Source organism: Alternaria incomplexa, assembly GCF_024043165.1.
Source record: "Alternaria incomplexa strain BMP 0042 chromosome Unknown scaffold_30, whole genome shotgun sequence".
NCBI classification, from domain to species: domain Eukaryota; kingdom Fungi; phylum Ascomycota; class Dothideomycetes; order Pleosporales; family Pleosporaceae; genus Alternaria; species Alternaria incomplexa.
This window is the reverse complement of record NW_026249879.1, coordinates 80,163-93,761: the sequence shown is the minus strand read 5'-3', so window position 1 is coordinate 93,761 and position 13,599 is coordinate 80,163. Positions and strand designations below refer to the sequence as shown.

Genomic DNA, 13,599 nt, shown 5'->3' with positions numbered 1-13,599 from the left:
ATGCTCTAGACCTGTTCAGTTTTTTTTATTGTATGAGGTGGTAGTAGACTTCGCGACGAATTGGTCTGGATGTTGCAGTATAGATTCATTGGACGTGCACAGTCGCAGGCGATGGGTGCTGCGCGGAGGAGCGATGCCTAGCTGCATTGTTCGACGGAGCTGCTATGGCTGACAAATGACAGAGAAGGTAGCATATGAATCCAAACAGGCGAGAGAATGACGTCGCATAGATGGCTCTGATGGTGAGTGACGAGGCAAGGCAGGAGGTTTGACAGCAGAAGTGGTCGCGCCAGTCCCGAAGATTTGCCGCTAGCGCCAAAGCAGCAAGGGTCCTCAAGAAATTCCATCGAAGCACATCGTCACCGGTGGCTACCGTCCGACCACGAGCTCGCCCACGCCCTCGCCTCACCCCCGGAATCGCCCAAAACACATCCCATCCTCTGATAATACATAATGGATCATTCGCGCGATCCCTGTCCCTGGGTCATTCTCAATGACTTTGGCGGTGCCTTTGCCATGGGTGTATGTCCCCACCAGCGCTGCATCTCTGGCCCGTATACTAATACCGCATTAGGCTGTCGGAGGAGCAGTATGGCACGGTGTAAAGGGTGTAAGTTTCTTTTTACCAATATCTGTAACTTGCGCTTACAACCCATAGTTCCGTAACTCACCCTACGGCGAGCGACGCATCGGCGCCATCACAGCGATCAAAGCCCGCGCGCCTGTTCTCGGCGGCAACTTCGGCGTCTGGGGAGGACTTTTCAACACATACGACTGCGCAGTCAAGGGAATACGGAAGAAGGAGGACCCGTGGAACGCCATCATCGCAGGATTCTTCACAGGTGGCTCGCTCGCAGTACGAGGAGGATACAGGTCGATGCGAAACGGCGCGATATCATGTGCTATTTTGCTGGCTGTCATCGAGGGTGTCTCAATTGGCTTCAACCGCATGATGGCCGACAACACAAGGCTCGATGCGCCCCCACCACCACCAGCCGATGTGGGTGCACCATCTGGCGGCGGCGGCATGGCTGTGGCCGCGTAAAACGTTTTCGATTCACGATTTATACCTCTTCAGAGCGAACCGTTATCAGGCCACAGGCGGGCAGCGACATGTCTGGGCAAGCGGTGTTTTTGGGTTGTTTGGCATATACCGCAGATTTCTGCAGCGGGCGGCGTTCACACTCTCCTCAGCTTTGTGCTATACCTGTATCATATACGCGACACGACTTGTACAACATCTGGAGGCGTCTCTAGACGGAAGCTTGAGTGTGCGGAATTCAGAAGATACGACACATCTCAATGTCCATCAGCTATTGCGCACCCAATCCATTGAATCCGAGCTTACCGCAATAGTCTAAACTCAAAACCCGCCTAAAATAACTTGATGACATCATCAGACCCACTCCTCAGTAAACAATCCTCTGAGCTTCCCCGGCATCATGCGACGTTTGGGACATTGCGAATGCCTCGAAGGCTAGAACGCACGCGTGGGGAAGCCGCTCAACGAAGTCTGCTATAGCTGCAGATTGCTGCTAGCTTCTTCGAGTCGGCGTGGCTGACGGCAATGAGCTTTGACCGCCTTTTTTACCCTGGAAAGACTGCACTTGCCGCTTCATTCGATGTCTTCACCCCAAACCACGATGCTGCCTCCACACGCGCCAGAATTACGAAGCCCATCTCCTCCATCTCATAGCTCATATGTTTTGCACTCGACTATTCAATAACACCAATACGATATACGACATTTCTTCCCAGACGCGAACATGGCACCTTCCAAAGATTTTGATCTGTCGAAAGCCATCCAATCAGAGCTCACCTGCATCTTTCCAAAGTCCTTGAAACAACATGTCACCACCATCATGACCAACTGGCATCTCGAATTTGCCAAAGACTGTATTCCACGTCCACTATGGCCCCAGGACCTTTTCCCTCAATGGGGCGCCGACATCATTATGCTTTTAAGCGAGATCTCATCACTACCTGGCGCTACTCTCCCAGACTTCACGAGAAGACTGAAGGAAGTTGTAAAGATGCGTCAACAGAAGAACAAGTCTGCGGCTGGCAGGTCGAGTCGGGCCAAAGCTGTAGATCTGAAAGCCGTCTTGAAACAATATGAAAGAGACGCCGATGAGATGGGAGCTGGGCTAGCCAGCCCGGAGTCAGACGCGAAGGAAAGGAAAGGTGGCCGTACCACCCGGAATACCCGTATACAGGTGCCGAAAACACCTGTCAACAACGACGACGACGAGGAAGAGGAGGAAGAAGGCTCGTCCGAGCCCCTCGCGGGTGGAAAATACCAGTACCTCTCTGGCGTGCGACCTGTCAAAGTCAACCTGAACCCTGATGCATCCGCCGTGAAGAAACCCACGCGGCCCAAGCCCCCACCAAGAGGCAAGAGACGGAAAGCGAACGAAGACGCAATGCCAGATCCTCTGGCAGTCGAACTCCCGACTTTGGTGCATCAGGACCCCGACCCCCGGGTACCGGATGACACTGGTTTCCTCTCAGATCTCGAAGGTAACGAGGTGAGAGAGAAAGGCAGGAAGAGGAAGAAGCGATTATCGAGACTTGAGCAGCAGCGTATTAGGGAACCGCACTGGCAGCTGGATAACGATAACATCACTCTTGATGTTCCGACTCCGACGCAACCGCCCGGTATTTCTGCTGCAGAAGACGAAGAAGAGGGTGCGACCATACCCGACGCGCACGATGACGAAGACCTGGCTGTGGACAACGCGGAAAACCCGGCACCCGATAGTGAAACAGACGAACTGATAGATGCCACGGAAGAAGCCGAGATCGAGGCCATGAACCTACTCGCCTCTCTGCCTCAACCTCCGGAGACTGCGACGGCAACGGAGAAGAGGGAACTGGAAGAGTTAAAGTTGAGCATGGAGCAGCGGATATGGCGGATCAAGGTGCTGAGGATAGAAGAGCGGGTCCAACATGAGGAGCGAAGTAGACGAGAAAAGAAAGGTGGGCAAGGGGAAGGTGGGAGTTTTGAGGAGAAAGCGGGTTGGGGCGGCAGGGTCTTGAGAACACGTAGGCGGAAATAGGCCATAGACGCGAGGCGATGAGGTAGCGTAGAGACTACCTTGGTTGCTATCCGCTTTATCTTTTAGAGGACGTTGGGGTGTTGAGAAAATGTAGGCGGAAGCAGGTTGTAGATACGAGATGTATAAGGTAGCCTGGAGGATACCTTGGTTGTTATCTAGTTAATCTATTAAGAAAAAGTAAGGTGTTGAGAACACGTAGGGGAAATTAATCGTACATACAAGGTGTAGAAGGTAGCCTAGAGGATACGTTAGTTACTATCTACTCCATTCCCTCATACCCAAGGGCAGTGTAGGCTTCTAGGTGTAATATCGACTTTCAACAATTTACATTACATTACTATATCCGTGTACCTCAAAGACGCATTCCTGAAGCGACAGCAGTAGGCAAAATGGGCGGACGGGGTCGAGTGATGAGAATACGTAAAAGGAAATCGGTGCAGGTGGGGGCGTGTGTACGCAGTGGTTTGCGCGCATCAGACCCATGGTATCCTCTAGCCATGATTGCTCTACCGCGGCTGTTATTGGCGCGCCCTGCTTTATACTACCCTTAAAACTGCCGACGAAGGTACGCAGAACGAGTAAGAGAACAATGATATAAAACCACTAATGCGGTTCTCCCAGCGATACCGGATGCAGGATTTCACTACTTAAACTCACATTTTTCACATTTTCTACAACGTCACCCCTGCATCGACCTTTACCCTGCTAACAAGTTCTGGGCCTGAAACCAGCAAATAGTACATAAAAGCAATCATATTGCCATGGGTAGAATGGCGTATCAGTAAGTTACTGTAACAGTCTTTCAGATCTTGACGGCTAATGTGCGGAAAGACGGTCAGGTTCCTCAAGTTCGCGTTCATACAATAAGTATGACTACGAAGAGGTTATTGAGAATGCATACGGCAGGCTTTTCAAAGTATTGGAAGCTGAACGATATAAACACCACGCTCAGTACGTAGCAACATTACATTATAAACAAGACAGCTGTTAACGTTGCGTAGATTGTCGTCAGAACTGGTAGCCCTTCGCAAGCACCTCCCTACTGTTCAAAACGCGATGAGAACCATTACTCGTCGTGTGATGCTCCGGTCAACGCACAATCTACCCGAACGACTTCGCAAAATGGTGTATGGACACCTCTTTGAGGACTCGTATGTCAAGCTAGAGGCGAAGCAAAACGAAGACGGCGATCCCGCCCACCATCCCAGGGAATGCTCGATCAAACCCAAGAGCTATATCTCTTACAGCTATCTGATGAATTCCGAGTGCTACATTGCCGACGCTGCGACCACCGACACTGCGGCTGCTAAGATTGCGGCTGCTAACACTGCGATGAGGCTTGAGCTAGCTCAGGCATGGTACGAAGCGACAACTTTCTGGACCACAGATCCCAGCACCATCGCTTCCTCCCTCTCTCGGTTCAAATGGAGTGCTGGTCTAGAGAAGAAGCCAATTGATTTGATCAAGCACGTCGAAATCTGGATACCTGTTGAACATGACCGGGACACTGCTAAGGAGGCCACTATCTTGGAGCGATTCGAGTCTCTGTTCCAGCTCAACAAGCAAACGATCATTACGATAGCTCTACAAGACCTCTGTTCATTCATGGTCTTCTCCAACACCGGTAACGGCACAAACATTAATGGCCTGGAAGACTACGCGGAGCGGGTAGAATACTTACTTGAACCGTTGGCGAGCCTTAGAGGTGCGGGGTATAAAGTCATAATTCGAGCAGAGCAGGGCTTGAACTTCGTAGTTGAGCCCGACGAGACTAATCTGGAAGAGTGGACCAAGAAAATCCGTGCGGCTATTATCGAGGAGTTTCCAAACCGAAGACCCTGGGCTTCGTAGGCTGGGATGGAAGCCGTGTGGGTTGTATAGCTCACTTTATTCAACTATGATGTCAGGCATTCGTTGCGAAGAGCACTTCCTTAGGGAAATGGTATAGGTACATAGGTAGTCAAGTAGGTAGAGAAGTCCGGGCCAGTTCTAAGATCGCTTCTCGGAAGTTTTCATGTACGCAATGATACCGTGTCTATTACAATAGAATATCTCTAGTAAAAGATTGTATTCCGAGAGCCTTGCAGCTTCAAATACCTACCTAGGTACGTACGCTCATGCATATACACATGCCGCCAAACAGTTTTGCTGGTATGCTTATAGTGAGGAGCTCCTCGAACTTCGTCGCGCTCGGCCTAGGAGTTCCATTCAAAGCATGTGAGCTGAGCAATCTGACGGCGCAACATTACGCGGTTCGCACTTAGAGCGATGGACCTGTGTGGCTGCTTCCTGACAAAGATTCAGATGTCGGGGTTCGCGCTAGCTCTAATAAAAGTTAGCGCACAGGTTTTGCCGAGGCAAGATCGCGCCGGGGTTTCACTCACGAAACGCGTCACGTCTTCACTTAGGTGCACCCTCCCGCCGTTCCCCGCGCACTCGTAATTCGCTATCCTTGCAACATCTGTCGCAAGCAAGCAATGTCACAGAAACGTATCTTGGGCACTCTAATGGCTCCCAACATGAGCAGCATGAGCCCCACGAAGACTACTCCAGTCACGTTGTTCGAGCATCGCGACACCCATGACTACCCAGGTACCTAGGGAGTACACGCAGCCAAACTGATATTCAATCTCAACGCGTAGCTATGATTAAACCAAGGCTGAAGCCTCATACCCAGTATGTTACAGGGTCCATGTCGCAACTCCAAAAGGTGGTTCCGACGCGTCTGGGTGCGGCTTGTTTTGCGCAATCGTTTCATCTCCGGCTTCACAATCAGGTTGCGTTTCAAGTTTCTACCCAAAAGTTTAAGACATCCTTATACAAAAACGAAACTGCAACCCATACTGTTCTTTTGCTCTCATATCTCCATATCCCGGAATACCGAATCCACTTACAAACCACAGCCTATCATCATGAAGTCAGCTATTAGCCTGAGCTTGCTAGGAAGCGCGCTCGCACTATCGAACGAGAAAGTCGGCTATGTTGCGCAACAACCTCTCATACAAGATGCATGCCCATCAAATCACCTACTCGACAACGGCAAATGTCTACCATTGGCATACGGCAACTCGCCAGCATCAGTAGCATTCCAGTCTAACACCTCCGACCCCTCGCCTCACACAAACTCCCTAGAAGACGCCCGCGCGTTAGCTTCTCAGACAGAAAACTTCCCCTGGACATTCTGGCCAGAATGTTTCACCAACGAAAAAGTCGCAGAGCCCTACTGCGTCTTCAGCAAACAAGACTTCGCATCGGGGAGAGGCATCTTCATCGTCACCGCACGTACCTTCGCCTACGCCATGCTACAACACGACGCATTCAAGCGCCCAGAGACCCTCGAGCGCATCAACCATTACGAGAACCCACCATTCTACCAGCATGAATTCCCTGGAAAAGGAAGAGGACTGGTCGCCAACAAGACCCTCCAGCGAGGCGACGAGATCTTCGCTTCCACACCAATTCTCATCACAGACCCCGATCTATACGACCTACCCGAATCCGAGCGCCTTGCGCTGCTGCATCGCGGTATCGACACGCTTCCGAAGTCGACGCAATCCTTGTTCTGGGAGCTCATGGGCCACACGCCCGATGCCGATGCGATAGACGACCGCATCACGACCAACAACTTCGAAGTCGCCATCGATGGCATTGCGCAATCTGCGCTCTTCCCTGAGATCGCTATGCTGAACCACGACTGCCGTCCAAACGCTGCGTACTTTTTCGATGAAAAGACGCTGACGCACTACGTCCATGCCATCCGACCCATCTATCCCGGCGAGGAAATAACGATCACGTATATCAACAACGAGCTACCGCGCGCACGACGTATGCGCGGGTTGGAAAAGAACTGGGGGTTCAAGTGTTCTTGCTCCACATGCACTGCACATGCTTCTTTAGTGTCGGAATCGGATTCGAGGCTCGAACAGATTGCGACTATACAGCAAGACGTTCTCAGTGACTGGACGGAATCTTCTGCCGCCACTCCGGCAACGGCAGAGCTTCTCATCAGTTTGTACCAGCAAGAGCGTCTTGATGCTACTCTCGCAACAGCGTACCAGCATGCCGCGGAGACATACAGTAGTTTCGGGATGAAGTGGGAAGCAATGCGGTATGCGAGGCTAAGTGTAGAGATGAGCATGCTAGACAAAGGCTGGAACGACAAGGATACCGCGGTAATGCAGAAAATGGTTGCCGACCCGACAATGACATGGAGTTGGAAGAAGAGGGTCGGAGCAAAGAGCGGATGTGGCTGTGGAAAATCTCATTGAAGTATAGTAGGAAGAAAAATAGTGGTATGATAAGATACAGTCTAATTAAATATAGATGAAGACATGTACAGTATTCAATGTTCTACAAAGAAGAGGAAAAGATACAAAGTGCGAAAAGACTAATTTTGCTCGATCAACGCACCACGAACGCGGGTGTTGTACACGTTATTGCACTTGGTGCTCGCATCTGCCGCGGAGATCTCGCCCTTCTCGCCAGCGCAGTTACCGCTAGACTTCCTCCTACCGACATCGCAGAGCGCAACACCAGCAGCAGGAACAGAGCCCTTGAGGAGATCTGGCGACTCGATGATAGTAGCAGCCATACCGCCAACGAGATGGAAATCGATGTGGCAATGGAAGAACCACACACCGGGGTTATCAGCCTTGAAGCGGATGACTGCGTAGCCGAAAGCCGGGACGACGAAACCATCACGCTTGAGGGGCACGCGGGGCAGCGAGCTTTCATCGCCGCTCCAGACTCCGAGACCCGTGGCGACGACTTGGAAGACGTGGCCGTGGAGATGCATGGGGTGGGGGTACATGTGCGGGTTGTGCATGACGATCTGGACGATTTCGCCGGACTTGATGACCCAGGGGTTGATGCCGGGGCCGTAGGTGGCGGGGTCCATGCTGCCGGTTGTCAAAGCGGTGTAAAGAGTAGGCACTTGAGGTGGGACCCATGGCTGGGCGTTGAGAGGAGTACGGGTACCGACGCCCTCGAAGTAGGTCTGGTTGGTGGTGAACTCGATGTGGTTGTCGACGGGGCCCATGAGTCTCTGGCCATCGAGCGGCTTCATGGTGAAGTCGTTGAGGATGGTTTGTGGGGGCGGCGTCCACTCGGGCTCGAGGAAGATGCCGTCGATTTCATCGGAGATGCTGTCAATGATGTCGTCAATCTCGCCGAAGATGTCGTCGTAGACTACTTCTCCGATAACCGTTCGTTCCTCTGCTGAGGGGGCGCCGTTGGTCAACATGTCTGTCATCATCTGCGCAATCCAGTTGGAGGATCCCTTGGGGTCTTTCTTTCCTTGCACAATTACACCGTAACTTTGGCCGGCGCAGATGATGATGGTCTCTGCTTCCTGGGGCTGCGTTTGGACACCGTCAATCTCAACTACGCTCAGCGTGTAGTTTGCGATGTGGAAGCGAGCACATGCGACAGCGGCGGTGTTGACGATACGAAGAAGGTACCTCTTGTTCTTTGCGATCTTGAGGTCAAAAGGCTTCGCGGCATCGTTGAAGAGGAAAGAGTCGGGCGAGTCGAAGTTGGCGTTTGTGTTGTCGGGGCTCATGTAAGCCTCGATCATCTCGGGCATGGGGCGGTGGTACCTGATTACTGTGAGCTCGCGCACGTACAAAAGGCTGAATTCACTTACCAGTCGGACATGGAAAGGTACACCTGTTTATCGATGTTCAAGCTCGCCTCCCAAGCTCTGTCGTGCACAATCATCTTGCCGCGCAGACCATCGGGATATTGGCCCTTTTCATGCGCATGGTACCAGTGAGTGCCAGCAGGGTTCGCGATAAAGGTGTAGGTGAATGACGATCCAGGTTGAATGGGGCACTGAGTAACTCCACTGGGACCGTCGTAGTTTTGCGTTCCCTTTTGCCATATGCCGTGGAAATGGAGAGCGGTGGTTTGATCCGGAAGGCTGTTGTGAACCGTCACCTGAACGGTATCACCTTCATCGCATTCTATGGTAGGAATCGGCCACTCTCCATTGATGCCAATAACCTGTCTCTCGAAGCCATCAGGTGCAGCCTACAGTGAGTTAGCGTTGTCATATGGTGTCAACAGATACAGTAGATTACTCACAGTCACATAGCCAACCTCGAAGTCATAAGTGACAGTCTTTGCGCAAGCTACTCCAGCGTACACCGCCAACAAGAGTGCCTGAGATAGACCCAACATGTTGCTCAACAAGTAACGAATGAAATATAAAGAGTGTATATCTGGCTGAAGAAGCAGCGCTCTCGAGAGTTTAAGTATGAATGTATGCTTTTCATGGAAATGACTGACGTTGTTGGCCCGTTCGACTAGGCTCTAATCGCTCCGATCAGATATGAACGCGTATTCAATATTTCGAAACTCTCAACCCTTGCACGATGGGCCAAGATCAACGGCTTTGAACAGACCGCCCTTCCAGAAGGGGTAGAATGCGTCTGCGTGCCAGCACCCGATACGCGCAAAAGAACCATGTTGCACAGATGCAACAAGGGTCCGACCGTCTCCATGTGCGTAGCGGGCTGCAACGCGGGAATGGTTTGATCGTTTTGATCGTTGTGGAGGTATAAAGCTTGACGATACCGAGGCCAGCTATTGGCTCACATGGGGTGTTCGCACGATCAAGAAAACCCACATGCACATGCAAGGAGCGACAGATGCCAATTGGAACCCCGTCCGAAACGCTGTCTCGCGTGCTGGGCTGGAAAAGAATGGAAGACACAAGTGGCGTGCATCTCAATGCTTCTATGATGGCTTGCCTAGACTAGGAACAGGTTAGCGTGGTGCGGTTGAGGCAAAAAACGATGGTGATCTTTCGGAAACTTTGGTATACCTTGTACCGACAGTCGGACATGTGTGGGAGAGCCGATGTGGTACAGCATGTCCCATGCAGACGCCACGCGAAGGTAAAATTGCAGTGTTTAGTATGCGACGTGTGCTGTTGTTCGCTCTAGCAAAATAATGTCCTTTTTTACAGTCTGCTGTTATGTGCGTAAGTGAGATCGAGACTGACGAATGCTCGGGCTACTCGGTGTCGAAATTGGAGATTCTGACAGACACCAGGTGTCATTGTATAGAGTGCATGCTGCGACGTCCAGCTTGTGCCGCTCATCCCGTGGTCGTAATACCAGACGTCTTATATCCGGAACTAAAGCTGTGCAATCCCGCGCAGCAATTGCTGCACTCCGTACTGCCTTTAGAGCCTTGAAAACATGAGTAGGTGGAAAGCCGGCATGCAGATTCATCTCGCGATTTCTCTAGCGTATGCCAATCTTGCGCCTGCAATTTATTAATCGGAGGGTAGTCGTTTAACAGTAATGCCCTTCAGGTGTCGCATCTTTTTCGCCCCCTATTGATACGACTGTCACTCGCATGCAGCGGAGGTAAACATTGTGACATGTGACGTGATCGCGCGATGAAAAGTCCATCCTGAAGTCGTCTCCGGATAGCTGGACCTCAAGCTGACAGAATTGATGATGCAGACATCACGTTGACTTCGACTCGCTGGAGGATGCTCTTCGGGCAGCATCGACGCTGAATCCGGACCGGTACTTTTCCGTGGCTTCCTTGTTGAGACGCTGGAACCTTCGATCCATTCGTGCGCGTAAGTGTCAATCGCGATCTTTCGGTGTCGCGCGTGACGGTGAGCGAGCGCTGCAAAAAAGAGCTGGGATGCGAGACCTAGATACGCACGGCTGCTCCAGATTGTCGGAGATGCGGATGCCGAGGCGCCGGGCGGGTTCTTGCGTTCCATTGCTGAGGCCGCGTCCACGGTCCATCGCAACACCTTCATCAAGTGCATCACGAGTCGTTTGATACATCGTTCAGAGCTGGCTATTCAATTTCAGTTTCGCGTGCGCCATGGTTTCTGAATTGCCCTTTACTTCCCTCGTGGTTGCTGACGGTGACGGCAAGCACGGCGCTGCTCCAGCATGAATTCCCACGCTTGTCCCTTCTGGATGCTACTGTGCATGAAGGGGTAGAGACGATGGGGCTCACAGTTCATCGCGCGTAAGAGGACGACTACTCAAGCGCATGCATCATGGCTGTGCAAAGCCTGTAGGTTGCGAACGAGCAAACGAGGAGGAACCGTCCATCGACCGAAGACCGAGTAACCGGGACGATGAGGTGCCAAGCCCTATAAAACACGAGGAACCAACTGGATACCGCTAAAAAATAATCCTTATCGATTCATAATTCGTCGGACTCCTTGGAGGCTTGACAACTCACCGTGTCTCTGCGGTGCGGTGGCCTAAAGTTCCTCCGCAGATTGCGTTAAAACGTCAGCATGGCGCTGGCGGTATGCCTCTGAGGTCCACAAAGCTGGGCGGAACAATAGTCGAATATACACCACTACTACTGCAGTCTCTGTCTTTCGCGCTGTAGCGACTGGCGCATTACTTGCTGTATGCTTGGCATACTCGGTGTTGTCTTTCGCAGCTATCGTGTCGCGCGAGCCCGTGTCCAAGATACTCGATTGGTCCACACCATCACATCACCTACGTAGATGATGTGGAGATGCGGATGAAGATGCGTATATACGCAAACACGTCCGGTGAAATAAGTTCATCACCAACATCTGCTCAGCCCACAGTACATGACGCACCCAATCATACCCACTTTCGGAAGTCTTGGCTACCGAAGCGATGCCACTAAACCTATCCTGGGGCAATCCGCGAAACAATGATGACTTAGAACGTGGCTTGCAAGAGAAGGCATCCTGCATGTGCTTGTCAGATTTCGCATCCTTGGCTATTCTAGGACTAGCAAACGGGTCGTTAAGATACGCGTAGCCCGCACTGCCTCAGGCTGGGGCTATACTTGCGCCATGTATGGATTCGGTGCATGGTGCGAAACACCATCTCACCTGTATCTCCGACTGTTGGCTATAAGGTAAGGGATCACCCGTCGTTTAACAGGTCATTATCACAAACCACCGCATCTACCTCCATCTTCTCCAGAGATCACTTATCTCGATCGCTTTCGGAGTATTCCACCCCTATCGCAACGACCTTCCAGCTCCCAAGAACCCCTTGACGATGCCCGAACAAGTAGCTGTCCCTCAGTGGTGCGTCGAAGTTGGCCCCGAATGTCCCGTAGAGGGTACACTATACGGCTACTACCCCAGCATCGAAGCCAATGCTTTCTTCGCGGCGTTCTTCGGCCTCTGCCTGGTTATCAATCTGGGGCTGGGTATTCGATACAAGACGTGGACCTACATGGTAAGTTATTCCTCGACTTGGCAGGACGCATCTAACACCCGATAGATTGCTCTCTGTCTAGGCTGCTTGGGCGAGCTCGTCGGATACATCGGACGCATCCTCCTGTACAACAACCCTTACGACGAGACCGGCTTCCAGATGCAGATCTGCTGCTTGATCATCTCCCCCGCCTTCGTTTCGGCTGGAATATACGTCACGCTCAAGCACATCGTCATCAACTTCGGACAATCGTGGTCACGCTTGTCGCCGGTGTGGTACACGCGCATCTTCATCACCGGCGACATCTTCTCGCTCGTTCTCCAGGGTGCCGGCGGTGGCATTGCTGCTACTGCAGATAGCGGCTCGGATTTGCAGGATCTCGGAACAAATCTCATGGTGGCCGGTGTCGTCCTCCAGGTCGTTGTTCTGTCCATCTTCGGCGCCCTTCTCGTCGAGTACACCATCCGCACCTACCACCGCCGCGATCAACTCTCTTCTGGAGCAATGACGCTCTTCCGCAAGACATCGTTCCGATGCTTCATCTTCGCCATCATAGTCGGCTTCTTGGGTATCTACATTCGATGCATCTACCGTATTCCGGAACTCACCGATGGCTGGGGCAGCGAGCTCATGCGCGATGAGACGGACTTTATCATCTTGGAAGGTGCCATGATCGTCATGAGTGTGTTGGTGCTTACCGTATTCCATCCTGGGTACTGCTTCCCAGCGCTTGGTAACACGATTGGCAAGAACAGGGCGAGTCGGGGCAAGAGTATGGACACCACATCGTCGGATAACGATATGGTATTGGGTCGGGTTTAGAAACCCTGAGTATCTGAATTACGGGTTTGCCTTCAATGGGCCATGGCATAGCGCTTTCTTTTGTCAGTTGAGGACCTTAGACACGGAGACATAGAGTGACGGATATACCGGGGGATTTTATATGTCGAGCAAGGAGTCCAGGAGCTTCTGAGGCGTACTCGCCAGTTGCTAGTATCGCAATTCATCTTACATATCACCTCGTCGTGTATCCACATTTTTCAATACTTATTCTCGCGTACGAAGTTCGTTACGAAGTTCACTGCCTAGACCCCGCAGATGGACCCTGCCCATCCTGACCAGGAAGCATGCTCCCTAGTTGAGGTTGAGGCACAGCTAAATAGTACCTGGACTTCATATGCAGCTGTCGCTGGCGACAGATTGGCGGGCGGCGCCGGAGGCCGAGATTTCGGCGGAGGGCGAACCGAGGTGGATCCAAGATGAGGCTATCTTGGTGTGGGTATGCGATTTGCGAATTCCATGGCCCTAGGAGGTCTGGCTCGTACCCTTTTCGTGAAGGTGTTTCG

General features: G+C 52.0%; 6 protein-coding genes across 6 annotated transcripts; 5 read left to right on the top strand and 1 right to left on the bottom strand.

Annotated features, from left to right (window-relative positions):
- Window positions 1-453: 453 nt before the first annotated feature.
- On the top strand, window positions 454-1,045 carry TIM17 (translocase of the inner membrane; the record flags this gene model as incomplete). Its single annotated transcript, XM_051440446.1, has 3 exons — window positions 454-522; window positions 575-610; window positions 659-1,045. 3 exons carry the CDS (start codon window positions 454-456, stop codon window positions 1,043-1,045), a joined length of 492 nt encoding a protein of 163 aa, XP_051285715.1.
- Window positions 1,046-1,766: 721 nt separating this feature from the next.
- J4E90_010933 (uncharacterized protein) lies at window positions 1,767-3,059 on the top strand (the record flags this gene model as incomplete). Its single annotated transcript, XM_051440445.1, has 1 exon — window positions 1,767-3,059. One exon carries the CDS (start codon window positions 1,767-1,769, stop codon window positions 3,057-3,059), a length of 1,293 nt encoding a protein of 430 aa, XP_051285714.1.
- A 1,122-nt stretch (window positions 3,060-4,181) lies between these two features.
- J4E90_010932 (uncharacterized protein) lies at window positions 4,182-4,910 on the top strand (the record flags this gene model as incomplete). Its single annotated transcript, XM_051440444.1, has 1 exon — window positions 4,182-4,910. One exon carries the CDS (start codon window positions 4,182-4,184, stop codon window positions 4,908-4,910), a length of 729 nt encoding a protein of 242 aa, XP_051285713.1.
- Window positions 4,911-5,971: 1,061 nt separating this feature from the next.
- On the top strand, window positions 5,972-7,327 carry J4E90_010931 (uncharacterized protein; the record flags this gene model as incomplete). Its single annotated transcript, XM_051440443.1, has 1 exon — window positions 5,972-7,327. The coding sequence occupies one exon, from the start codon at window positions 5,972-5,974 to the stop codon at window positions 7,325-7,327; it is 1,356 nt and encodes a 451-aa protein (XP_051285712.1).
- Window positions 7,328-7,446: 119 nt separating this feature from the next.
- J4E90_010930 (uncharacterized protein) lies at window positions 7,447-9,906 on the bottom strand (the record flags this gene model as incomplete). The annotated part of the gene is made up of 4 exons (XM_051440442.1): window positions 7,447-8,656; window positions 8,704-9,089; window positions 9,144-9,158; window positions 9,886-9,906. 4 exons carry the CDS (start codon window positions 9,904-9,906, stop codon window positions 7,447-7,449), a joined length of 1,632 nt encoding a protein of 543 aa, XP_051285711.1.
- A 2,185-nt stretch (window positions 9,907-12,091) lies between these two features.
- On the top strand, window positions 12,092-13,075 carry J4E90_010929 (uncharacterized protein; the record flags this gene model as incomplete). Its single annotated transcript, XM_051440441.1, has 2 exons — window positions 12,092-12,274; window positions 12,320-13,075. The coding sequence occupies 2 exons, from the start codon at window positions 12,092-12,094 to the stop codon at window positions 13,073-13,075; spliced, it is 939 nt and encodes a 312-aa protein (XP_051285710.1).
- Window positions 13,076-13,599: the final 524 nt, after the last annotated feature.